The following is a 24,234-nucleotide window of genomic DNA, read 5'->3' on the forward strand; positions in this document are numbered from 1 at the left end:
TTCCTTCCTTCCTTCCTTCCTTCCTTCCTTCCTTCCTTCCTTCCTTCCTTCTTTCCATCCTCCCTCCTTCCCTCCCTCCCTCCCTCCTTCTCTGTTTGTTTGTTTCTTTCTTTTTTCCAATATATTTACTAAAGATAAATGAAAGCCTATGTAAGTGCAAAATCTTATACAGGAATCAAACTGGAAACTTGTTGCAGTCACACGACTCAGTCCATGTGTCCTGTGGAAGGGAGATGCCATAGGCATCCGTCTTATCTGTCTTCTACAAGTGGAGAGTGAATCAGCACTATGCCCATACAGTTGGGTACTAATCATTAATTAAAAGGATAAATTATTAGTATAGGCAAAAAAGTGGAAGAATCTCAAAATAATTACCCTGTATGAAAGAGACTAGGCACAAAAACAGGGCTTTTCGCTGGTGTGTTTGTACAAAAGTCTAGGCAAGGTGTAGCATCTACAGTGACAAAAACAGATTGGAGGTTGCCTGGGAGTGGGAGTCACTAGGGATTACAGAGGTTTGTGGAAACTTTTTGATATGATTTACATGTTATTTTAATTGTGGCAATGGGCACGTGTGCGATTCATATATCTAAACATATCAAGTGCTTCACAGTTTATTCTATCAATTATGCATTAATAAAACTTTCTTGAAATAAGTAACTACATCTTCAAATACTAGCTTTCAGTTTAAGGTACATCTCTTTACTTCTGGCTTTAAATAGATGAATTTTTGAAATAATTAGTCAAGTGGTTTGTTTTTATATACATACCCTTTATATGAAGTTAAGGTCTAAAGAAAACATTTCATTTGAGGTGACATTTTGTACAAAGCATCAAAATTTGTTGGTAAGACAACTTGAAAATTTGTCTAAGATTTTTTGAAGCCTTTTTTAAAAGGACCAAAAAGCTAAAAATATTTGAATTACCCTAAGGACCCTCCAAATAATACAACTAATTATTAGAATTTTCTAACTTATAGTTAAGTGCTTAATTGTAAGGTAAAGTGGAAAAGACAAAGCAAAAAGAGCGCTGAAAATCATTTGCTGGAATTCTACAATTTTTTTTTTGAGCCGTGCTGTGCCAACCTGTTAGGAGCTGGTCTGAGGCCTGATCTGTGCAGAGTTTGCCAATGAATCTTGTTAAACTAGGCTTGGTGTGTTTGGACACCTGTGCCTGTGGTGTCTGTCTCCCAGCAGTGTATAATAATGAGTCCCCTGACTCCTGCATGTAGGGGAAAATTAACGTTAATTTACAACTACTCTGTTGCCTTACTTCTCTCTAAATATTTAAGTAAAACAGCCTATCCAAAGCCTTTCTCATTGTTTCTTCTCATATCATTAGTGTAGATTCTGTCTGGTCTCCAAGGTGTCTCTCTGTTCAATGACATTTCTCCTTTACACCTCCAGCTTATTTTCACATGTGGCTATCTGGTTCCCCTAGCTGAGGCACTGAACTTTCTAAAATGCGTACTTGTATTGTTCTGTATTTTGAAATGTCCATTTGAATTGTTACTAACAATTAGTTATTCTTTTATTAGCTTGTTATGAAAATTTGGACTTTTCCCTTTGATGCTGAAGATTAAATCCCAGGGCCTTGTGCATGCTAGACAAGTGCTGTACCACTGAGCTATACCCCCAGCCTGAAAATACTTTTAATAACTTAGAAGAATACATAATAATATGTAATAAATTAATTCTTTGACCTATACCAGAGGTTTTAAGTTTTCTGCTCAAAGTGGTTTCAGTTTGGTTATACAAGCAAATTGATTTTATCCTATACTTTGGTGCTGTGGTGAATATTGAGTTTTTGAATTAAAGTAATTCAGTTCATTGAGGGAAGGTGCATCTTTTGATTTTTTTCAGGATGAGAACTTAGGGCTCATCAATGAATATTCATACTAAATTTACTTACCCTGATTATATCCATTGATAGAAATTATTTACTCTAGCTTGTAATTAGCTATATATATGCAGTCATTCATTCAGCAGATGTTTACTGAGCTGCCCACTATGTATGTGACACAGTTTCAGGCATTGAAGATAAAAAGTTTTACACATGAAAAACATTGTTCTCTCCTGAACTTTTATTGTGATGTGGAATGGGAATAGACAGTATGATAAGTGAACACATCGTATATTACATATGAGGTCATCGTAATTGTGAATACTGTGAAAGCCAGTGTAAGCAACAGAGAGAAATGTGTGGGAAGGATGTTGTAATGTTTATAGAATACTCATGGTGTAGAGCTTAATTTGCTGACTTTGAGTATCATGGAAATACCCAGGTAGGTGATGCTTTGTATGACAGAAAATCCTAATGAACTGTATTTAACACTTAAGTAGGAACACATGTACATATATGCAATAACAAATAAAAGGTAGCATGCTAAAGTTTCAAATTCAAGGGAAATATTTGTGGAATTGAAGATCGTGTGCAAAAATTTATATAAAATTTTCTGAACTTTCTATTCAGTAAAGTCATTCACATGGATCTGGTTTTTAGTAAAAGGCAAAATATAGCAAATGACAAGTTGGATGTGGTGGGCAAAACTGCAGTCTTTTGAGGGACTGCTGTGTTTAACACTTTTACATTCATTAATCTCATTGAATTGTGCCATCTTCCTAACGCATTTTACTTTATAACTATGAGGAAAACCAGTTTGGAAAGATCAGGAAATACACACACACACTTGATAAATGAAGCTAAGATTTGAAAAGTAAGCCATTCTGACTTTAAATCTATCTCCTTCATTTATAAATTACTCTGCTTAAGCCTGTAATCCCAGCGCTTGGGAGGCTGAGGCAGGAGGATCAGTGTGAGTTCAAGCCAGCCTGGGCTACATAGTGGGTTCAGGGCCAACCTGAACTACATAGTAGAGACCCTGTCTCAAAAAAAAAAAAAGTAAGCGGTGAAGGAGTGGATAAAAGAAAAGATAGGTCAGTGGCCTTTTGTTCCTGAGAGGTTCTCTTGAATGAACTGGACGTTGAGGCAAGTCTTGATGATTTGACCTTGGTTAAGGTTACTATTTCTGGCAGCAGGCGTGTGGGGCTCAGGCTCTTTGCTGAGGTTGATGCCTCCAGGCCGGCGTTCTTTCCTCAGTGGCTGCTTTGTCTTGTCTTGTGTAACTCTCTTCCCGGACGCCTGCTCAACCAGGCTTCTACATGCTGCAGCCTGCTCCTCCTCCATTGCCTGTAGTCCTCTTACCGTACTCTGCCCACTTCCAGCTGGTGCATAGTTTAGTTCCTGGTCATGCTTATTGATAGCCTCCTACTTTCAGAATAAAGTTTCATGAAGACGAGATACTTTGTCTTTTTAAAAATCTCTGAGATATTAAAAATCCCCAAAGTGTCACCTAAGTGCTCAGGAAAGATTATTTTGCAGGTAGGAAGGCTTTGAGTTAAGAGTGAGGAGAACACACTGGGCCTCCTTTGAGGCCAGGCTTACTGAAGTGGGAGGAGGATGTTGTAGGTTCCTTTTGGATAATTAGAGCAGACCCAACTGGCTAGGGCTTGAATCCGAAGCAAAATCATTTATTTGACAGAAAGGAGAAGCATTCTGTTTTAAACAACTGTGCATTAACGTAGTGGTGTAAACTTCATGTCCTAGGAACATTGTTTTAAGTGCTCTTGAGTGTTTTCAGTTTTGGCTTAATCAACAAGGATGTTAACAGTTTTAACTATTAAGCCCCTACCAAAGACAGGCTTCAAGTTTGGGTGATTAATTGGGTATAAATGTCTACTGCTTGCCCCTGTCTGTCTGTGTCTGTCATCTGTCTGCCCTCACAGCTTCCTTCCTTCCCACTCCTCTGTCTTCTGTGTTGGGTTACTGTTGATGTTTAAATTGATGCCTTCATGATGACAGGATGGCTGCCACCAGCAAGGCCCAATAGCTCCCTTCTTTGTAATTCTTTAAATGCCATGAGGTTTAAGTCTGCCTTTTAGTTTGATTGGGCCACCTGAGATCTTTGTTCAGCATTTGGCAGGTATAATAGTTTCCCCTTAGCTGGGGAATAACATTCCATAGTTTTAGTTACTCAAAGTGTGAAATATCAAATGGAAATTCAGGAGTAAAAATTCATAAAGTTTAAGTTTTGTGCATTCTGTGTAGCATAAAGCCTTCGTGATACAAGTATCAGTGGTTGTTTCAGATATTCCTGTGGGCATAGTACATCAGAAGCCCTAAGTGCTGTTAACTTGGTTTAGGTATGTAGTTTAATAAGCTACAGTGTGGCCAAATTTGCAGGTATTTCTGTTTTAGAATCTTGAAGAGGTGGTATTACATTTCCCCTCTAAAACTACTGTGTATGTCTCAATTTGTTATGGTTAACCTTTACTGTTTTCTTAAAATCAAATTTGAAGATTTCCTGAGACAGCACTGCTACAGTGCCTTGAGTTTGAGAGTGAATGACATACTGTGTATTTCAGAACCTGACCAGAGTTTCTAATTGTGTTTTTTCCCCTTCCTTCTCCGTCCCCCAGATGACTCGGCTCCAAAGGAAGTCAGCAGGGTAAGTAATGTGAATGTAATTTCTACTTCTGCACAGTATAGGAAATAAGAAATTCCTTTGTACATTTTCTCCCTACTATAACCTGTTACATTATTAGAAAAACAATGACAAAACCTAAATGTCTGCTCCAAAGAGTTACTGATTTGTATGGAATTAAATCAGTAAAGAGATATGTTGCCAATTAGAGGCTGCAAGACTGACCACAACTAATAGATGAATTTCTGTTGGTCTACACATGTTTATGAGGTTTTCTGCCCCAGTGGCCAACATTTTAAAGTGGGGAGACTGTGTACAAAGATTGGGTTTATGCCCTCTACTGAAAAATCAGAAGGTAAGGAGCACCAGCACAGCACTCCAACACAGCAACATCAGCTCTGGCTAAGCAGAGGAAGCCAGAGGTTGTCACAGCCCTCCACTCAGCTAGTTTGACTTAATCCTTTACCTGTCTGATGCCTATTTGCAATTCATGCACTTTGTTTTTGGCAAAACAAAACATAGTTCAGGTGGTGGAGGTGGGGCATTGTTTAGCACTTTCAGAAATGTTAAATGTAATGTTTTCCTGACCTAGAGAGATAGTACTGTTAACTTTCAGAGATTTAGAAAACTTAAAAGCTTGGGAAGATGGGTACTGAAAGCATTATCACATTGTTTGATACTACAGGATTACCTGTATAAGTAATTTCATAAGAGGAAATTATCTTGTTTCCTGTGTAGAGACATTAAGTGTGGATTAAATATTGAAAATAATAAGCTTGAATTGCATATGATATAACCAGATGTAAAAAATTGCTCTGTTTTAAAAAACTGGAGCATTGTTAATAGAATCACATATGCAGATGTATTCTTTTGTTTTTGGTTATATGCTGAAGAAAATCTCTAGAGATGAAGAGATGGGGAAGGGCTTCAGAGCTGGTGGCCAGGCAGAATTCCCTCTGCGCATAGAATCTTAACAGACTCCTAAGGTTTCTGGGAGACTCAGGGTTTTCTCAGACGCCTTCAGTATTTATCTCACATTTATAGAGTTCACAGTGGGAGAGGCTCCAAGTCTCTGTGCCCCAAGATGTGCTAAGAGGGGGAGGATCAGCCTAGAGTTTTGGTATCTGCTAGGAGCAACAGAGAATGTTATGAAGTGATGCAGGAAGGTAAAAGGGAATTCTCACGAATTAACTCGGACAATGCCATAAAATGTTGGGGTATTGATACTGGCAAATCCACTGTCTTGATTTTCTGAGGCTTCACTGTGTATTTTATAAATCAAGGTTCAGTAGGAATGAAACTGCAATATATTCATCAATAATCCTTTTTAAGAAGGAGACACTCAGACTTTTTGTGTATAGGGAATTTAAACTTCAAAATCTTGAAGAGGGGCTAGGGATTTAGCTCAGTGGCACAGCGCCTACCTGGCAAGCGCAAGGTCGTGAGTTTGATTCCCGGTACTGGAAAAAAACAAAACAAAACAAAAAAACCCAAAATCTTGAAGAGATTTTATTTTATTTTTAAGAGAGTAGTAAAAAAAAAAAAAGAACAATAACAGCATACCAACATCACAGACATAAAATAAAGCATTAACATTTAAAATGATACAGGGTTTCAAAACAAAATGATAGGAATTAACAGTCATTGTTATATTACATATTGTTATCTTCAACTACATTGCTCAGATTACCAAATGTAAGAATGGAAGATTGTTCAAACCATTAAAGAGAATACAAGAAAATTATTAAATACAATATTAGAGATAATACAGAGTTTCACTAGGCAAGATGGTAGGAATTTGTCCAATGGTGTGTCGTAAGGAACAGTTAATGCTTAAAATGTTTTATATTTTGAAGAGACTTTAGACTTTGCTGTTATTTTTAAGGAAGGTAGGAGAACGAATGCCAATATAGGTGGTTGCAACCCATCCAAATGTTTTCCTTACATCTTACTCTAATGACAAGAATAATTATAATTGTATCTCTGATATCTTATGTCTGTATATTGACTGTCTTCACTTATTTAATGGTTTAACCTATTTAACTATTTTCCTTAGTTTCCACTATCCCAGAACATAAAGACTCACCAGAGCATCAGGACTGATTTTGCTGTTGCATCCTACTCTGTCACTTACAAATCATGTTGTATTTGGGGAGAATAACTTTATAGGGAAAGAATAGACTTCTTCTTTAATTTATTTCTATATATTCAATTATACAATATTGCTGCCAGGCATTTGGGGTTCAGAAATGCCATTGTACAGACATTGCTTACCTTATTAGTGCCTGTTTCCAGGTGGAAACAGAGGATGCCACGTGTTCTGATAGGGTCAACGTGACACCATGGAGCACCTCTAAGGCCTTCAGGAGCAGTGACGAAACTATGCATAGTAACTTTTAAATGATTATTTTATAAGAGTCTGTTATGCCAAAGTCAGAGACACTTGCATTTCTGAGAGACACTAAATGTATGAACTCAGGTAGTAGAATAGTGTCAGATGTCAAGATCTTTTAAATTTTCTCTTCTGAATCTTGATCAATATTTATTTGACTAATATTTATATTTTGCTATTGAAATAGTATACTGCTTTTTCGAATTTGATTTAGAAATACTGATGGCCACCTTGTGATAGATGGTGACGAGTCATAGCTTCTGTTTGAACACATCTTCTTCAAAAAGTGCCCTTAGTACTTTTTGGTGGATTGTTTCACTTGAGGTGTGGCTGATCAGTGTGAAGTTCTTTATCTGCTAGATTCTGCTAGTGACCCCCCTTAATTACCATCCATTCATGTTAGTTTTGACTTTGTAAGACCTCACAAAAGGCTGCAATCCTATTGCACATGTGACTCTTCGAGTACAGGTTTTGTTCTTTATGTGTTAGTAAAACATCTCTTTAAACTCTTTCACCTGTATGATTCTTTAGGCCCTGGGATGACAGTCCCTAGATGAACTATATATGTTATTAATGTATTTTAAAAGTGTGCTAGACATAGTATATCACACTACACACCAGTTGTGGCGTGACTCTGATAAGATGAGGTGGTGGGACAGATATCATCTTGGTTTAGAAATTGTATCCTATAGATAAAATTCTAAGGGAGAATTAGCATTTTTAAAAAGCCATAGAACATTTTTGGTTATTCACCATTCAGTAAACTACCAGTTTTCTTTTCATGAAGTCAAGACCAATCTGTAATTTTATATCTCTTCTTTCCATGTTTCCCGGTTTGCTCTGCCTCCCTTCTTCCCACATCTGCCCTTTTGCCTACCATCAATTGGCAAACATTAACATTTATATGCCAGGCATTGTTCTGGGGTCTGAGAATACATGTTGAGAAAAATAGTATTCTGATTGTTACAGTCAAGAAGGTAATGGTTAAATACACACACAAACACATGTCAGTGATAAATACTGTGACTAATATGTATAATAACAAAGCAGAAGAAGAAGTGAGTGATGGTGCATTAGCGACAGCCTCTTACTGTATATATGTAGTGGTCAAGAGAGGTTAATTTTGATAAGCTGGCATTTGAGCAGGATCTAAAGAGAATTGGCCAGCAGGAGAAGGCAGTAGCTGTTAAGGCCCATGATGTTGGTCAGGTGGCCGGGGCAGGGTGACTAATGGGAAGAGTAATAAGAAATGAGATTAGAATAGAATAGGGGTATTGAAGGCCTTATAGTGTCTTATATATCCTTTAGATTTAATTCTGGGAAGACTTCGAAGCCATTTTGGGTAAATCAAGTGGAATGCTGGAATCTGATTTATATTGGAACTCAACCCTTCTGTAGCTGCTGAATTGAGAATACACAGAAAGAGGTAAGGGTGAAAACAGGGAGGCCAGAGCGCTGAAGGATAGGCAGGAAGGAGGGCATCTAGGATTGGGGTTAGATGATAGAGCGTAGCTGAGGTTGGTGTGTTAGAAAAGAGGATCCCTTGGGCTCCTGTGCATGTTGTGTGAGAAGAGAGGAAGAACCATGAACTCCTGCTGTTTTTGTCTCATCCCTGTTGGGTTAAGACCAGGGAGGAATAGAATGGAGTAAAATTGAAAATTGTAAGTTGATTTTGAACACATCAAACTTATGCTCCTGATAAGGAATTGGAAATATTTTGAAAGCAAGTATATAGGGTCATGTTCAGAGAGAAGTTCATAGGTCAGGGAAGATATTTGAAAGTCTGTAGCATCTAGGTGGTACTTAAAGACGTGAGACCAAATGTTATCATTTGAGGAATTTGTCTCTGGAGTAAAGATCTGAGCGCTAAACTATGGACACTGCAGTTGTTGGATGATGGCCAGAGAAAAGAATAGGGAAGGAAGTGATGGACAAGAAAGCAGTGAAGTAAGAGGGAACCAAAAACTTCTTGGTCAACATTTTGTTTTAGAATTTTAAGGGCATAACCAATTGTGTCATAACAGTGCATTGTTGTGGGTGTATAATACCCATGTTTATTCTTTAGAATATTTCTATTGATGAATTATTAATTTTAATTTTATGAGTTTCATTATATGAAATAATGAGTATCTAACAGGGAAAACAATCACAAAAGTGAAGTATCAAAATTTTATATCTATTTTTAATTTAATTTATTTATATTGTTTATAAAAACATAAAAATTTTCAACATCAACCATTTTTGGTGTTCAGAGTCTAAAAAATAACAACAAAATTAAATTCCTATTTGAACTGCAATGAAAATACCAATAGAACTCTACAACAAAAATAATCTTTCCTTCACTTATCACATCTAAGGCAGTCTTCAGACATGACAATAGCATGTTCCACATACTTGTATTGCTTACACTGACAGCACATCTTTTGCTTTCCTGGCCTTTTTTTAGCACATATTTGACATCTTACTGGTCTTGCTGTTTTGTCAGGAGGTTCTTATTATAGTTCTTATTATATTATACAATATGTAGTTAACAGGAACATAAAGTATCAATAAAGTAAAGTATTAAGTTCTTAATATGTATCATGTGTTTAGGAATAAACTAACTTTTACATCAACTGTGTACTTGCTTACAAAACCTAAAAGATAACATCAGAAATAAATTCCTATATGAATTACAATGAAAATACCAATAGAACTTTACAACAAAAATAATCTTTGCTTTTATTGTCACACTCAAGGCAGTCTTCATACATTACAAGTACATGTTCTATGCATATGTTGGCTTAAACTGACAGCACATGTACTTAGCCTTCCTTCCCTGTGTGGCAGGCCATTCTTGTCACCTCTCTTTTCTTCCTATTTTGTTAGGAGCTTTCTACTCTATTCTACAATGTGCACTTACCAGGAAAATAAGGTATCAATAAAATAAAATATCAAGTATGTAATGAGTGCTTACAGTAGACATTAACATTTTCACATCAACTGTTTACTTGCTTATAAAACCTAAAAGATAACACCAGAAATAAAAACATATGTGAACTACAATGTAAGTATCAACAAAGGTCTACCACAGGAATAATCTTTGCTTCAACTGTCACACTCAAGGTAGTCTTCACATATGACAACTGCATGCCCCTGGCATAAATACTGCTTACATGGATAGCATGTATGTGTTATTTTCCTGTCCTTTTTAGTAAGGCAAAGTTGACATATTTTTATTTTCCTGTTGTTACATCTTTGTGATATTGCACCTTCCTTTTCAGCTGTCAGCTCACCAGTGTCCTCCCCAATTTTTTGCATAGTTCCCTGGGAAGAAACATTTTGTTCTTCCTCTGCTGTAAATGATCTTTTACAAAGTCTAGTCCCAGTCCTCTAAGAAAATTTCTCTGATATTTTGCACTTGTTATTTTGTTTGTAAACTATCAAACTATTTATACTATATATTTCTATGATTGAGTAAAACACAACCTTTGGCCAATGCTTTGTATTTCAAGTGACTTCATAGTTGCTGCATAACTCATTAGTGTCTACTCTGCTTTGGTTTTATTCTAAAAAGTTACCATCACAAGCTTCAGTTTTGTTGGATTTTAGTATAGTTAGAAGCAAAGGAGCTGAGTCATTTCTTTCCCTTTGTTCAAATGTACATGCCATACCACCCTCATATGCTGCCTACAGCAACCACAATGTTGCAAGATATTCATCAATAGTCATGTATTCAAATGTGTAAATTGCTTGATTCTTTGAATAGTCATGTATTCAAATGTGTAAATTGCTTGACTCTTTGAAACAAAACTCACACCACAATGAGCAAATAGCAGCCAGATTATCAGTTATTTTTCTTTTATGGTGGGTGATTTTGTCAACAAACCTTAGGCAATACTGGAGGAAACCAAATCTCCTCAGTGTCACTGTTACTCTGCAAACCTCAAGCTCACACACGTCTTTTATATTCCTACAATTACCATGAGAAATCCCTGCTAAGTACAGCAGCACTGTAAATACTTTCAGTTCAGCTAGTGAGGTATCATAATAAATACATTTTTTTGAGTATGGCTATTGGTGCATACAGAACGTTTTGCTTGTATTTCATCATTTGTGTATTTTTCAGCATCTTGCTGCATTTCGATTGTTACAGTTTCCAACACTGAATGGTAGTGCTGGCATTCCACCCAACAGGTTTCATCCCTGCCAGGCTTCTCACTATATTTGCAGGGATGCTTCTAACACTGGATCGTTGGTTTGCATGACCATTTGGTTGCATGACCATTTTGTGCCATTTCGACTAGTCAGATATGTACTAACATTGCTGTTTTCTTTATCCTCTGAATCAGAGAGATCTTCATTCTCTGAATCTGTATCAGTTGATTCTTGCTCCATTTTATTGTCACAGAACTTTGACTCACATGGCCAACATCATCATCTGTGCACAAATCACCTGATGACTCATTTTTGACCTTCTCCCAAACTTGCAGATCAGGTTTTTCATGTGCCATTGTAATGAATTAGACTACTTCTACCCAAAAAAATCAAAATAAATCTTTCAAAAAACAAATCTTAAATGCACACTTGTTGTTGCCTTGGAGCTCCTGTACAAACTTTGCCATTTGTCTTCCAAGTGGGTGAATGCTCAGATGGGTTCCTGCTTTCCTGGGCCCAGCTAATGTGAGCCACAGCCACATTCCATTATGGTAAAATACATGTTTACGTAGCAGAAGAATGATTTCAGTATATTTCACCCCAATGATTCTCAGGTAAACATATGCAAAACCTGTTAAATGGAGCATTATGTGAGTAAAAATCCCAGTTTGACATTTTTCGGAGGTACACATACCTTGAAGTTTGTCTTACCATGTGTGTAAACACATAGATTGTTTCCTGGGGTGTAGCTTTGAGACCATAGCCAGCTACTATTATGCTAAAGTACAAATTCACAGTAGAAAAGTATGAGATGGGTTTTTGTGACCCAGTATTGTCCCCTACTGTAGCATGGACTTTATATTTATTTCAGCTCCATTTCAAGTTGTTTTGACCCATCTCATCGTTTTAAGTCTCACTTTTATCTCTTTCTTGTGTCATGTCATGTTTTTCTCTACTTTTTGAAGCAAGTTGTTTTCTTCTGCCCCTTTTCAAAAATTACCACTAAGTGTAATAATAATATTTCTAAGTGTAGAGATATCACATATGTGAATATTGTGGCACTGTATCAATACTTTGTTGGAATTAACATATTTGACCAGTGAGACATATTTTCCTAATCAGACATTGACATCAACAAATATTAATTCAGCCCCTACTTTTCTAGGCTATTAGAAAATGTCAAGGAAGAAACTAAGCAGAAATTCCTGCCCTCAAGATATTTTTGTAATGTAGGAATTCACTAAGGTCAGTTACCACAATAAACGAATGACATGTGCACCATGGTCAGTACAAGGGAATGTTGTGGCCTGAGGCAATGTGCAAGCATAGAGGAGAGTGCTGGGCTGAGTGAGTGTTGTGGCCAAGGAGGCTCACCAGGTAGACATCTGAGAAAGGACTTTTAGAAGAGGAAAACCCTTAGAGAGAACCAAGGAAATCGTCCAGGCTGTATGACCAGATTTTCACTGCTGAAATGATACCTGACACCCACAACTGAAAGGAGGGGCTTATTTTGGCTCATGGTTTCTGACATTTCAGTCTGTGGTATGCAAGCTCCAAGGCAGGTGTATCATGGTGCAGTGTAGCTGAGCAAAGCTGCTCATTTTATGGGTGGGGAGAGCAGAAGAGGAGAAGAGCACCAATAAGATATATACCTCCCCCTGGGCCCCGTCTCCTAATGCACATGCAAGGGTACATCAGAGAGTTCGAGTCACCTCTCCAGGATGCTCAGTGCCGCCCAGCTGACAGTTGGGCTTGACCATTACCCTGGTGGATGGTACACAAGGGCAGATGCCTTGAGTTGAAAGTGTACCTGGTGTGTCCGTGGCACAGCAGACAGGCAGGCCATTGTGGCTAGATCTGACTGAGGGAAGGAGAGAGACTAGACTACCAATCTGGCCAGAGGGAGAGGGGAGGGGCTTGGTTAGTCACATTTTTATTTGTAGTTTGTTTTCATCTAATCAACACTCTTAATCCTGTCATTATTACTATTGTTGTGGTTGTTAAAGTGTTTTTAATTTATGAGTAAAAATGATTCCTGACAGGAATCATGGACAAGAAACATCAAAGGAAGAATATCTGGACACTGAGGTGCTAGTAATATGCCACATTGTAGCCAGGATTGGAATTTTTAGAAAGTCTTTATCCCCTCAAAATGCTGCAGATCTGCCCCATTATAGTTTTGTATCTACAAAATTGTAAAGAGGAAATCTGATCCCATTTCGATTTTTCTTATTTAGTGAATGTTGCTTTTTTTCATTTCTGAATTTTTATAAAAGTATCATTTGCTCTTAGAATTCATTCTTTTTACTAGTAAATGTTTTATCACTTATTTACAGGTTAACATTTTATCATTTATTACCGTATGGTATGTGGTGAGCTTTCTCGATTATGTTGAAAGCCTTTTTTTTGGTTTGGGATATTATTGTCCTTGTTTCTTGATATGTCTGGTCTTCCCATTTGTTCTTTTCCAGGTCACTAAATACCTGTTCCTAGTCTTTGCTGGTTTGCTCCCGATGCATTCTACAGCCTCTCACATTTATTCTTGGCATTCTGGATTTGAACTTGTGCAGCATGATTCTATTCTGTACAACTTCTCATTCTGCTAAAATTCATAATGGTGCTATTTAATTAAAATTACATCTGTATTTTGGATTCTTTCATTTCAGTCTGTCTTGTAATCTCATTGATAATTGATAATTGAACAGTAGTTCATTCTTCTTGAGTCATGTTGACAGTACATACCTGAGGCTTTCCCAAGGTTCGTTTTGCATGTTCCTTTCCCCCTGTGACATCCCAAAGTAGCTCTTATCCTCTGTATGCTGGTATAATACTCACAGCTTGGGTTTTTAAAATAGTTACGTGTGGTATGGTAAGGGGTCATTTATCAATTTCATGTTTTAAAATCTGTCTGCCCTTGAATGACTGTTGGAGGTGGATTTTCCCCATCAGTGTTGACTGCTCACGTCATTGCTTCGTCCGCATTGGATGCTGTGTCAGGAGGCTGGATAATGAGGGTCAGTGGCACCGCCTGAGTTTGGAGTGACTGAGAGTGGCTTGAGGGAACGGGCCTTGTGGATGTTCCCACGGGGGGGCAAAACACATTGCTGGACTAGAATTCAGGTTTCATTATCTCGTCTTCACTTTAACTTGGCTTGGTAAACAGTACGACTGGACCATTCCATTTAGTGTCTTGTGTGTGCCAAGTGAAAGGAATGCGCAATTTTGTTAGTGAATCTTGAGGTTTTTTGGGGTTTCGCCTTGGTGTGTCTGTTGCAGACATAGCATGAACTCACATCCTGCTTGTGCTGTTAAATTGTGACCCTATGTTCACTGTTTTCCACCAATTATTCCTTATTTTGTTTATGAAACAGTGTCATTTTTAAAGGAAGGGTAATTTTAAGTAAGTTCTCAGTGATCCTTCCCATTTGGCAAAGCTGTGTTGACGTACTATGCAGTATGCTGGCCATTGTTGTTTAGTTTCATTGCCAAATTCAGTTTACTTCTTGTTTTTGCTTCTCTTTGGTTATGTCGGAGCGGGGGAGTGGGGAGGCCACAGCATGACACTTTTAAAATAATTGTTTTTCTTGGAGCAGCCAAGTTTTTTTCACATTAATAAAATACCTTTTGCTGCATTTGAGAAATTTCTGATTGATTGATTGATTGATTGATTTGAGACACAGTCTCATTATGTAATTCATGCTGGCCCTGAACTTGAACTCATTAGCCTAGGCTGGCATTGAACTTGTGGTGATCCTCCTACCTCTGCCTCCTAATTGCTGGAATTACAGGTGTGCACCACTGTGCATGAGGCTTGAGTTGTCAGTTTAATACCTACCCAAGAGCATACATCTACAGATCAGATCTTTATGGTGTGGTGATCAGTTCTGTTACAGAAAGCAGTGTCAGCAGGAGGGAGAAGAGAGACAGCAGTTTCAATGAAAAAGAAAAACATTGTTCCTTTGGAAAGTTCGCTTGGTGTTGAGCTCCCAGGTACAGTAATGGGTTTACAGCAGGGCATGAGGGGTGGGAAGGCATCCAGACGGGTGGACACATAAAGTAGGGAAGGAAGGTCCATATGTAGCTGACATACAGATGGGCTTCAGCCTCTCCGATGTGAGATGGAAAGAGGTAGAAGCACTAGCAGTGGCCCGATTCCCTTTCTCCATCTCAATGTCAGAAAGTTTTATTCTGTTAAATCAAACCAAAAAATTTGTATTAGTAATGTCACTCAAGAATTTAGGCTGTAAGATGGCTATCTGAATACTTCTAAATGTTAAATTGGAGTTAGGAATTCATTTAACATAAAAAGAAGCTGAATAAAATAAGTGGGTTTTTTTCCCCTTTAAAATGTATTTACTACAAATATGAACCAGGAAAGCAATGTTCAGTTTTACACAAAAGGCAAAGCTGAACTTTACTTCTCTGGGGAATATTGTGTGATTTCACTCAAGTGATTTTCTCCTTACCATTCAAATTCCTTGAAATATATACATGTATTCTTAGTAGAGAGTTAACCTGTTTGCTGAACAGTTTTGATGATGAGGTGGATGGGGGAGTTTCCCTGGTGGGCATCCATTCTTAGGCCTTTCTGTTTCTGGCTTCACGGTGGGTGGGACTTTGTGTGGCTGCAGGTCTTTCAAATGCATCATCTCTCAAAACAAAAGGGGCCCTGTTGAAGTCTTCCCCCAAACGGGAGACCAACATCAGCTGCCCCTGCAACTTCACACTCAAGCAACATCTATCTGATTAGTTGTGATCACAATTATGTATCACTACTATAATCATTGAATACGTAAAATTGAGAATTTCTAGACTTTCTCTGTGAATCTGAGAAACAACATAATATCACTACCTTAAATGAATGAATGATTTCAAAATTAAGAGTACCTGAGCTTTTTGGAAGTCATTAAGTCGTAGACCAAATAATTATTGTGGAGGCGTATGAATTTTCTGTGACTAGAAATATTTAAAATCAGATTGCACTATTCTTAAAATGCTCCCCATGTGTGGCTCTGAGTGCCACTGCTTTTATGGTGGTTGCTGGTGTGACTGCATTTTTCTTTGTGTCATTTATGGACGTTCTTTGCTGACAAGGGTACTGCTTGCTTGTGCTTGCTGATATGGGCTTGATGAGATTTCTTTACATGGAAAGTGTTCTAGAGTTTTTTCTCTTTAATCATCAACCCTAACCCTCTTTCCGTCATTCTTAAATTGTAGCTACCTCTCCTTTTATGGGACTAATAAGGTCTCTGATATGAACCCCTTTTGTTTTGTTAATCTATATCAAAATGTGTGTCCACCTCTCCTTTCTGTATTTGTGGTTGAGTATCACAGTATAACTTACCTTACAGACTACTTAAAACACCTGCACTTTGATCTACCCACTTTGTCTAGAATACCTTCATTCTGTTAAAAATCATTTGTACTTTCCTTGTTTTAAAAGATCAGATCCATGTCTCTGTATATTATAGTTAGTGATGTCCGTTGAGAGTATTTCTTTTCTTCTTCACACGTGTGTACTCAAATAGTTATAATTGCAATGTATATGCTGTTTTGATTTTTTAACTTTGCCTTATGCTACAGCATTTTAATCATTTTATTAACTTGTAATACTATCTTTAATGACTAAACTACCTTATTGAGCTTCTGTGTAAGAATTTTCCACTTTTTTCATTCTATTGTTATATCTTTCAATTGTTTCTAATTTTTCATTGGTGATCTTTATGTATGTAGAAGTTTTATTCTTGAGAAACATTTCCTAAGGAAAAATAGAGAATCTGATATTACTGCATAAGAGGATAAGACTAATTTGTGGCCTTTACTATACATTGTTGCTCAGGTTTCCAGGATTCATTTTAACCTCATTAAAATGTCAGTTAAACATGTTTCCATATGAAAATAACATCCCAATATCCTAACGTTCATATTTAAAGCAAGTAAGCATATTTCCATGTGTTCACTATGTTTCCTTTTACGTGAAAACATCTTTATATCTTCTGTTGTGATACATGTAAAAGCACTTCCCAGGTATATGTAAATTACGTGTAGATTTGAATCCCTACTCTGTATTCTTTTTGAACAATAACTTTTTTCAAAGTAGGGCATGAGGGGTGGGAAGGCATCCAGATGTAAAAATCATTTTTTAAATTACAGTTTTTTTAAGTTATAGATTTAAATTTATTTTAACTTGACACATTAAAACATAGAAATCATACATATTTATAGGTACCATATGATGATTTGATTTGTGTATACATTTTGTAGTCTTTAAATCGAGTTAAACATATTTTATCTCCTCAAATACTTATCATTTGATGTGATGAAAATATTCACACTTCTAGCTTTTTAATTATACAGTACATCGTGTATAGTTACATCACTGTGTAATACACACTGGAGCGTCCTACTCCTGTCTAGGTATAGCTAAGTACTCACTGATCAAACTTCCCTCCCTCCTTCCCTTCTCCTCGCCCTGCCTCTGGTGATCATCATGTTACTCTCAATTTCTGGATCAACTCTTTACAGTCCATACATGAATGAGATCATGCATTACTTACCTTTTGTCTCTGAATCATTTCACTTAACATAATCTCTAATTCCATCTGTGTTGTCATAGATGAGAAAGTTTTATTGTTTTTATGGCTGAATAGTATTCCATTATTCATATGTATTACGTTTTCATTATTCTTCAACTGATTGACACCTATAACAATTCCATCTCTTGGCTACTATGAATAAAGTTGTAATGAGCGGAGCTGGGGATTTAGCTCAGCAGCAAAAGCGCCTGCCTGGCAAGCGCAAGGTCGTGAGTTCGGTTCCTGGTACCGGAGAAAAACCAAAAAAAAAAGTAATGAGCAGGGAGTATAAATGTCTCTATAACCAAATTTTATTACCTTTTGATTTAACTATGGGTGGGATTGCTGAATAACATGGTGGTTTTGGGGCTGGGGATTTAGCTCAGCAGCAAAAGCGCCTGCCTGGCAAGCGCAAGGTCGTGAGTTCGGTTCCTGGTACCGGAGAAAAACCAAAAAAAAAAAAGTAATGAGCAGGGAGTATAAATGTCTCTATAACCAAATTTTATTACCTTTTGATTTAACTATGGGTGGGATTGCTGAATAACATGGTGGTTTTATTTTAAAATTTTTGGTGAATTTCCATCTTGATTTCCATAGTGACAGTATGAACTTACATTTCCACCAGCAGTGTGCAAGGATTCTGGTTTTTTCTTTTTTATATAATAGCCATTTTTACAAGAACAAGGTGATCCCTGATTGTGGTTTTGATTTGCATTTTTCTAGTGATTAATGATGTTAAGCCTTTTTTTGTGCATGTATTAGCCATTTGTGTCTTCCTTTAAGAAATGTGTGTTTATATCTATTGCTTATTTTTTAATTGGAAGTTTTTGGTATTACTGAGATTTTTTTAGTTACTCATAACTTTTCTGGATATTAACACTTTGTAAGGTATAGTTTGCAAATATTTTCTACAATTCTTTAGTAACCTGTTGAAGTAAGAAAATACAATTATTAGGAATTGAAAAAGGATTACAAATGTAGACAAAAAAGGAAGTCATTCATATTTTAATAGGAACAATATATAGTAATATAATGGAAAATTGAGAAATGGCCCATATTGAGTAAATTATAGATTATTAAAATTGATTGAAGAGGAGTTAGGAAACCTGACTGCACTGTTACTCAATGAAAAAATAGAAAATTTAATAAAAGATCACCCAAAATGACATGGGGCTCAAAAGCTTTTGCTGCTGGATAATTCCATCAAATATTAAAAGAGGAAAAAATTCCTGCATTGCATAAAGACTATTTGAAAAGTTTGGAAAGGTACTTATTTCCGAAGTGAAGATTATTTCTGACACTAAAATTAGAATATTATACAGAATTAAGAAACAATTACATAAGTTAAATGTGATTAGTCAGTTTTATTGATACAGGCATCATTTCAGAAACCCTAAGCACCTGAATTCAGCAGTGCTTTTAAAGAACACTTGTTCATTGCCAAGGGTGATTGGCAAGTGTGGTCATTAACTGGTTGTCAGTGTGAGTGGGAAACACCCAGCTGAATTCAGTCAGCATTGTTCTGGGCATGGGAGACCTACTTTAAGGAGGATGGTTGTAGGAGGATAAAAGGAAAATAAGGGAAGGATTTCAGCTGATCTTCCTTGGAGGAGCTTTGATGTGACTTCTTTTCTTTGGAGGAGCCCCAGCTGTTTTTCTTTGAAAGAGCTTTGGCTGTCCGCCCCCTTCAGGGGAGCTTCAGTTCTTGTCTTCATCTTGGGCGTTGTCTCCTGTCTTCCAGTGCAGATCCCTCAGTCTTCTAGCACACAGCCATCAATCAGCCTTTTGGCACAGGCACTTCCAGTACTGGCCCTTGGGCCTTTCCGGCGCAGATCCTTAGGTCTCCCACTGCCAATTCTTCAGCCTCCTGAAACGGGATATTGCCCTGGGCTCCAGGCCTTCAAGTGGATGCTTTACCTCTCCAGCACACAGAGAGATGTTTTGCACTCTTCTATGTAAGCATTAACTAATACAGCAAGTGAAGGCTTACACAGTAATCTAATAGGAGAAAGGTGTAAACCAGGTGGAGGTAGTAGTGGTGGAGAAAAATGCTTTGATTCAGTGGCTCTCTAGATTTCAGTGTGTATTTTGAAGGTAAAGAGAATTAATGATTAATCGAGATGTGTGATTAAAAAAATACAGAGGAGAAAGTATTGCTTGAGGGTTTGTCTGAAGGGTATGTTGCCATCACATATGTAGGAGGGCCTCTAGGAGGAAAATGAGAGCATGTGTACATGTGGAGGGTCGCCGTGTACATGTCGTTCCATTTGGGAGGTGCTCAGTTGGTGATGCCTATTGGGTTTTTTTTTTTTTTTGAGACACAGTCTCAATGTAGCCCAGGCTGGCTCTGAATTTACTGTGAGCCTCATATCTCAGCTTCCTAAGTTCTGGGATTACCTATATGCACCAACCTGCCACTGCCTAATGAATTTCTAAGTGGAGAGGTTAAATATTAGGTTAGCTATAGGAGTTTAGGTAAACGGTCTCTGAGTTAGAGATATAAACTTTGAGACCTTTAGAAATATGGGTCATTAAAGAACCAGTACACATAGATAGCATGTATAGTCATGAGCCTGCGGGAGGCCATTTGGGAAGTGAGTATGGATGGACCAGTTTGGGGTGTGACACTTAAAAGAGATAAGAGGAAGAATTTGTAAAACAAAACTGAGAATGTACATCTGAGGGTATGTGTGTCCTGGACTTCTGGAGAAATTACTTGAAATAAGAGAGAAACCAGATCATGTTTTGGTGGTGTTTCAAGGGGCGGAAGACTGAGATTGCACCTTTGGGTTTGGCAGTGTGGTGTTTTGATGACCTCTCTTCAAGCCTTTTCCCTCGTAGGATTAGAGTGAGTTTAAGAGCAAGTGAGAAGAGTGGAACTGTAGACAGCAGATAGAGACAGTTGTTTTAGTGAGTTTGCTTTAAAGGTGGGAGAGCAGTGCATTGGTAACTGGGTAGGTCGAGTGTTAAGAGACTTTGGTTTTTAACATTTTTTCTTTGTAAAAGTTGGACAAAGGGCCGCGTGCTTGTTTATCTTTGGAAATGAACTAGAAGAGGCTGATGCTCCAGGCCAAAGGGAGTGGTAAGACAGAGCAGTGCCTAAGGCGCTCAGAGGAGCCACCAAGCCCGGGCTCTCAGTAAGCCTCTGTCTTTTCCCTAGCAATTAAGCACCTTTTACCACATTCCATTTAAAAAGAGGGTTTTTTTTTTTTTTAACTGGTTACCAGAATAATAAGTTATAACCTACTAAATACAACACAGGAAATAGAAAAAAGTTCGATAAGAGTCAATATTTCAGAAAATTTGGATATTTACTTTACATTCTAGTGAAGCATAAAACAAAATAAATTAATTCACTTATTCTGTAAGGGAAAGGATATCAGCTAGTGTTTTTCAGTGCAAAGCTTTTTTTAATAAACATTGAATTTCTTAAGTATATAAGTCTCAATTAATGTTGCTGACTTTATCAATCAGTTTCACAGGCAGAGTATTAAACTGTTGCTCAATAGTCAGTAAGTAAAGGTGTCCATACAGATAGCTGAACTAGGGAGACACATGTAAGAATTACCTGGAGTAATTTCTCATGTTACATCTGCCCTTCCTCTGGCTGACAGCCGTGGGGCTGACATGACAGGCCCGAGGACAGAAGTGAAAACACAGGGAGCAGGGGATGGCAAACTTGTCTTTTTGAACCTTCATTGTTTGTATGTGTATGTGTGCATATGCACATTTGAAATCTCCGGTCAAATATACATATATTCTCCAATAATAAATCAAGCTGTGACTAGTCCAAGATAATACTTACAAACAAGTACCTGGAGGGCACATAGATATCCAACCATGCTGATTAATTAGTAGCAGATCTATAACACTTAGAAGCCAAAAGAACAGATAATAGACATAATGTTCCAGGAAGATAAGGTGAAACTGATGTTTTGAATTTTGAAAATCAAGGAGCCCAACAAATACTTGTCCCTTTCCCTGAATCCAGAAAACCCCACTGGATGCCTGCAACTGAAGCCTATATTCTCCAGCTTGAAACATCTTTTGGTACTCGAACTTGTATTTTGTGAAAACCTGAAAGAAAAATTCTCATCATCATTCATGGATTGTTTCAGCCTAAATTTTGTTTGCAAGGCTTTGCTGCTGGTTATTGACTTCACCACAGGGACTTCAGAAGCCTGGTGGAGCATCAGTTCTAAGGACATCAGCTTCCTGAGTGCATTAGGTGGAAATACTTCTCAGTGCAACTGAATGCATCATTCTGCTGGCTGGAAACTGGTTGTGTTACTTAGGTGCTGGAAGATGTTTCTGAAAGACAATGATGCTTCTTTGTACTTAAAGCAAAGCCCATAATCTTAATAGTAGATTAAAAATATGGGCTATTTGTCTGTTAACCTTTGTTTCTGATTCTATAATAACATACTAATGATGATGGTTAGAAGATACATCTTATTAACCCTAATGCTAGGAGGCAGAAATTATTTAATCTGAAAAACACTATCAAATAACTATGATAAAAAGTTTGAAAAATGGAATTAAACATGTTCCTCCTTCAGAAGATTTTAAATTGCCACCTGTTTTATTACATCATTCTTGGCAGCCAAAAATTTATACCAGATTTTAGATTTTGAAAATTATTATAAAAGAAGAACTGTATTGAGATCAAACAGCTACTCCCGGTCCATTGGATCAAAGGCTGTTAAACATTATTATTTGGGACACATTTTTTCACTTTGCAAAAAAGAATGTAACAATCTACTAATATTATGGCAGTGCATAGCATCCAATTGTTCCTCGATTTCATTTTACTAATTAAAAATGGCAACAAAGGCAGTTTTGTTTTTGTCAGAGATGTTACCATGAGGGGATGTTTTCTTGTTTATCTAGTTCCCCAACAAAGTTTTGAACTCTGTCTGAGACCAGTACCCATAAAAGTGCTTGACACATTACTGAAGACATCTTTGTTTATAAAGGATGTACGCATACTGACATTCAGAAACATGTCTTTTGGATAAAGTAGTTAGATTCCATCTTTTGTTTCCTTCACTTTCTCATTGTTCATATGCCCCTGAAAACAATCTGTTTTATCAGTCAGGAATTTAAAGCTGCTTAATTTCATGGGTCCCGCATGGGTCCTTTTTGTTAAATGAAATTACTATTTGAACGCCCTCTTTCATCCTGTTGACTTTTTTGTGTTATATTGGTTAATATCGTTGAAAGCCTAGTGAGCACTGTAATGCTCCTTTGGAATCTGAAGTTTTATTCCTTCTCTTCCCTTGCGGTGAGCTGGCGGTGTGTTTTCAAAAGCATCTCACTCACGGAACCCTTGCCTGCGTGTCTTCACCACTTTTCACGTGAGCTCTCCATCAGGGTCGTTCCTGAGAACATGCAGTGACCATGCTTGTCCTCATGTGCTACCTGTGCTCCTCTACTCTCACCTTAGCTGTTTCCTCCTCCAGCTTTCTTCATCTTTCCTAGCATTCTTTAAAGTACTTTCTCTGAACTTCCGCCCCAGACGTCCCATAAACATGCCTCATTTCAACAGTGCGCACCATTTCCTCCTGCTGAATTACATTGCAGGATGAGTGGGGGAAGCTGCTTTTTATTTTTCTACCATAATGCTAGGACAGGCTCAGGATAAATATCCACTAATCTTGTTTGCTGTTCAGGATTTTAAAACTTTTGTAAACGGGATAGTTTAAAGGCCTGGCATCAGTGGAACTCTCCCATGCTCTTCTGCTGGAGCCTCTGAGGTTCGCAGATTTCCTTCACTGTGCAGAGTTGTTCATTCTTAAGAGTAGCTAGGATTTTTCAGCCTGTGGTGTTTATGTGACATAACTGACTTTTATTTATAACTTACTTTGCTTTAAAATGCCTAAATCATTCTGATAACTTTATTCTTAGGTTTGGCAGTTTCATTTAAACTTACACATAACATTTGCATTGTGACTTGGGAATTTCATTCTTATATTTGCCTAAGAGAGTTGAATACCTGTGTTCACAAAAGACTTCTGTATGTTCGTAGCAGCTTTATTCATAGTAGCCCTCGACTGGAAGCACAAACACGCCCATTGTGCAACAGCAGCAGGACAGATGAACAGTGTGTAGCATATTCATACAGCAGAAGGCTGTGAGCCACGGACAGGACCATACTCCAGAAACACAGAATCTCACCAATGTGCTATTACCTTGTTAAGCAGGTTCAGTACATATTATTTATTCCATTTACGTGCAGCTATAAACACAGACAAAAGTAATATGCAGTGAAAAAGTCAAGAAGGGTGGACACTTTGGGGATAGAGATTTAGGAAGGATGTGAGAGGGACCTTAGATGGGGCGATTTGTTCTATGAATTGATGGGATGTATGAGAATTTACCCATCTGTCAAAATATAAGTTGTACATTTCAGGTTTTTATATTTCAGTTGTGTACATTTCACCTAAATGAAAAATGCTGACCTCTATGTAATAGGTTTGTTGTTTGCAATGATGTGGCTTAGCAGTTCTGAAACTCTGTGTTTTTATGAGACTTGAGAAAATATGTAAATATGTTAAGGATATTGATAGCCAGGTTTCTCAACTTTTGGATGAGGTAATTGCAAATATGGAAATGAGGAAAATTACAATGTATTGTGGTGTTTTACT

The 24,234-nt window shown here is 37.5% G+C and overlaps 1 protein-coding gene across 1 annotated transcript in view; it reads left to right on the top strand.

Moving 5' to 3' along the window:
* Nucleotides 1-24,234, top strand: part of Pde10a (phosphodiesterase 10A) — a gene marked incomplete at its 5' end in the record, with an annotated part of 256,119 nt that overhangs the window by 143,412 nt on the left and 88,473 nt on the right. Inside the window, 1 exon segment of the mRNA XM_005390671.2 lies at nucleotides 4,479-4,507. Coding sequence (XP_005390728.1) covers nucleotides 4,479-4,507 — 29 coding nt within the window.

Source organism: Chinchilla lanigera, unplaced genomic scaffold (genome assembly GCF_000276665.1).
Source record: "Chinchilla lanigera isolate Chin_1 unplaced genomic scaffold, ChiLan1.0 scaffold00038, whole genome shotgun sequence".
Taxonomy (NCBI): Eukaryota; Metazoa; Chordata; class Mammalia; order Rodentia; family Chinchillidae; genus Chinchilla; species Chinchilla lanigera.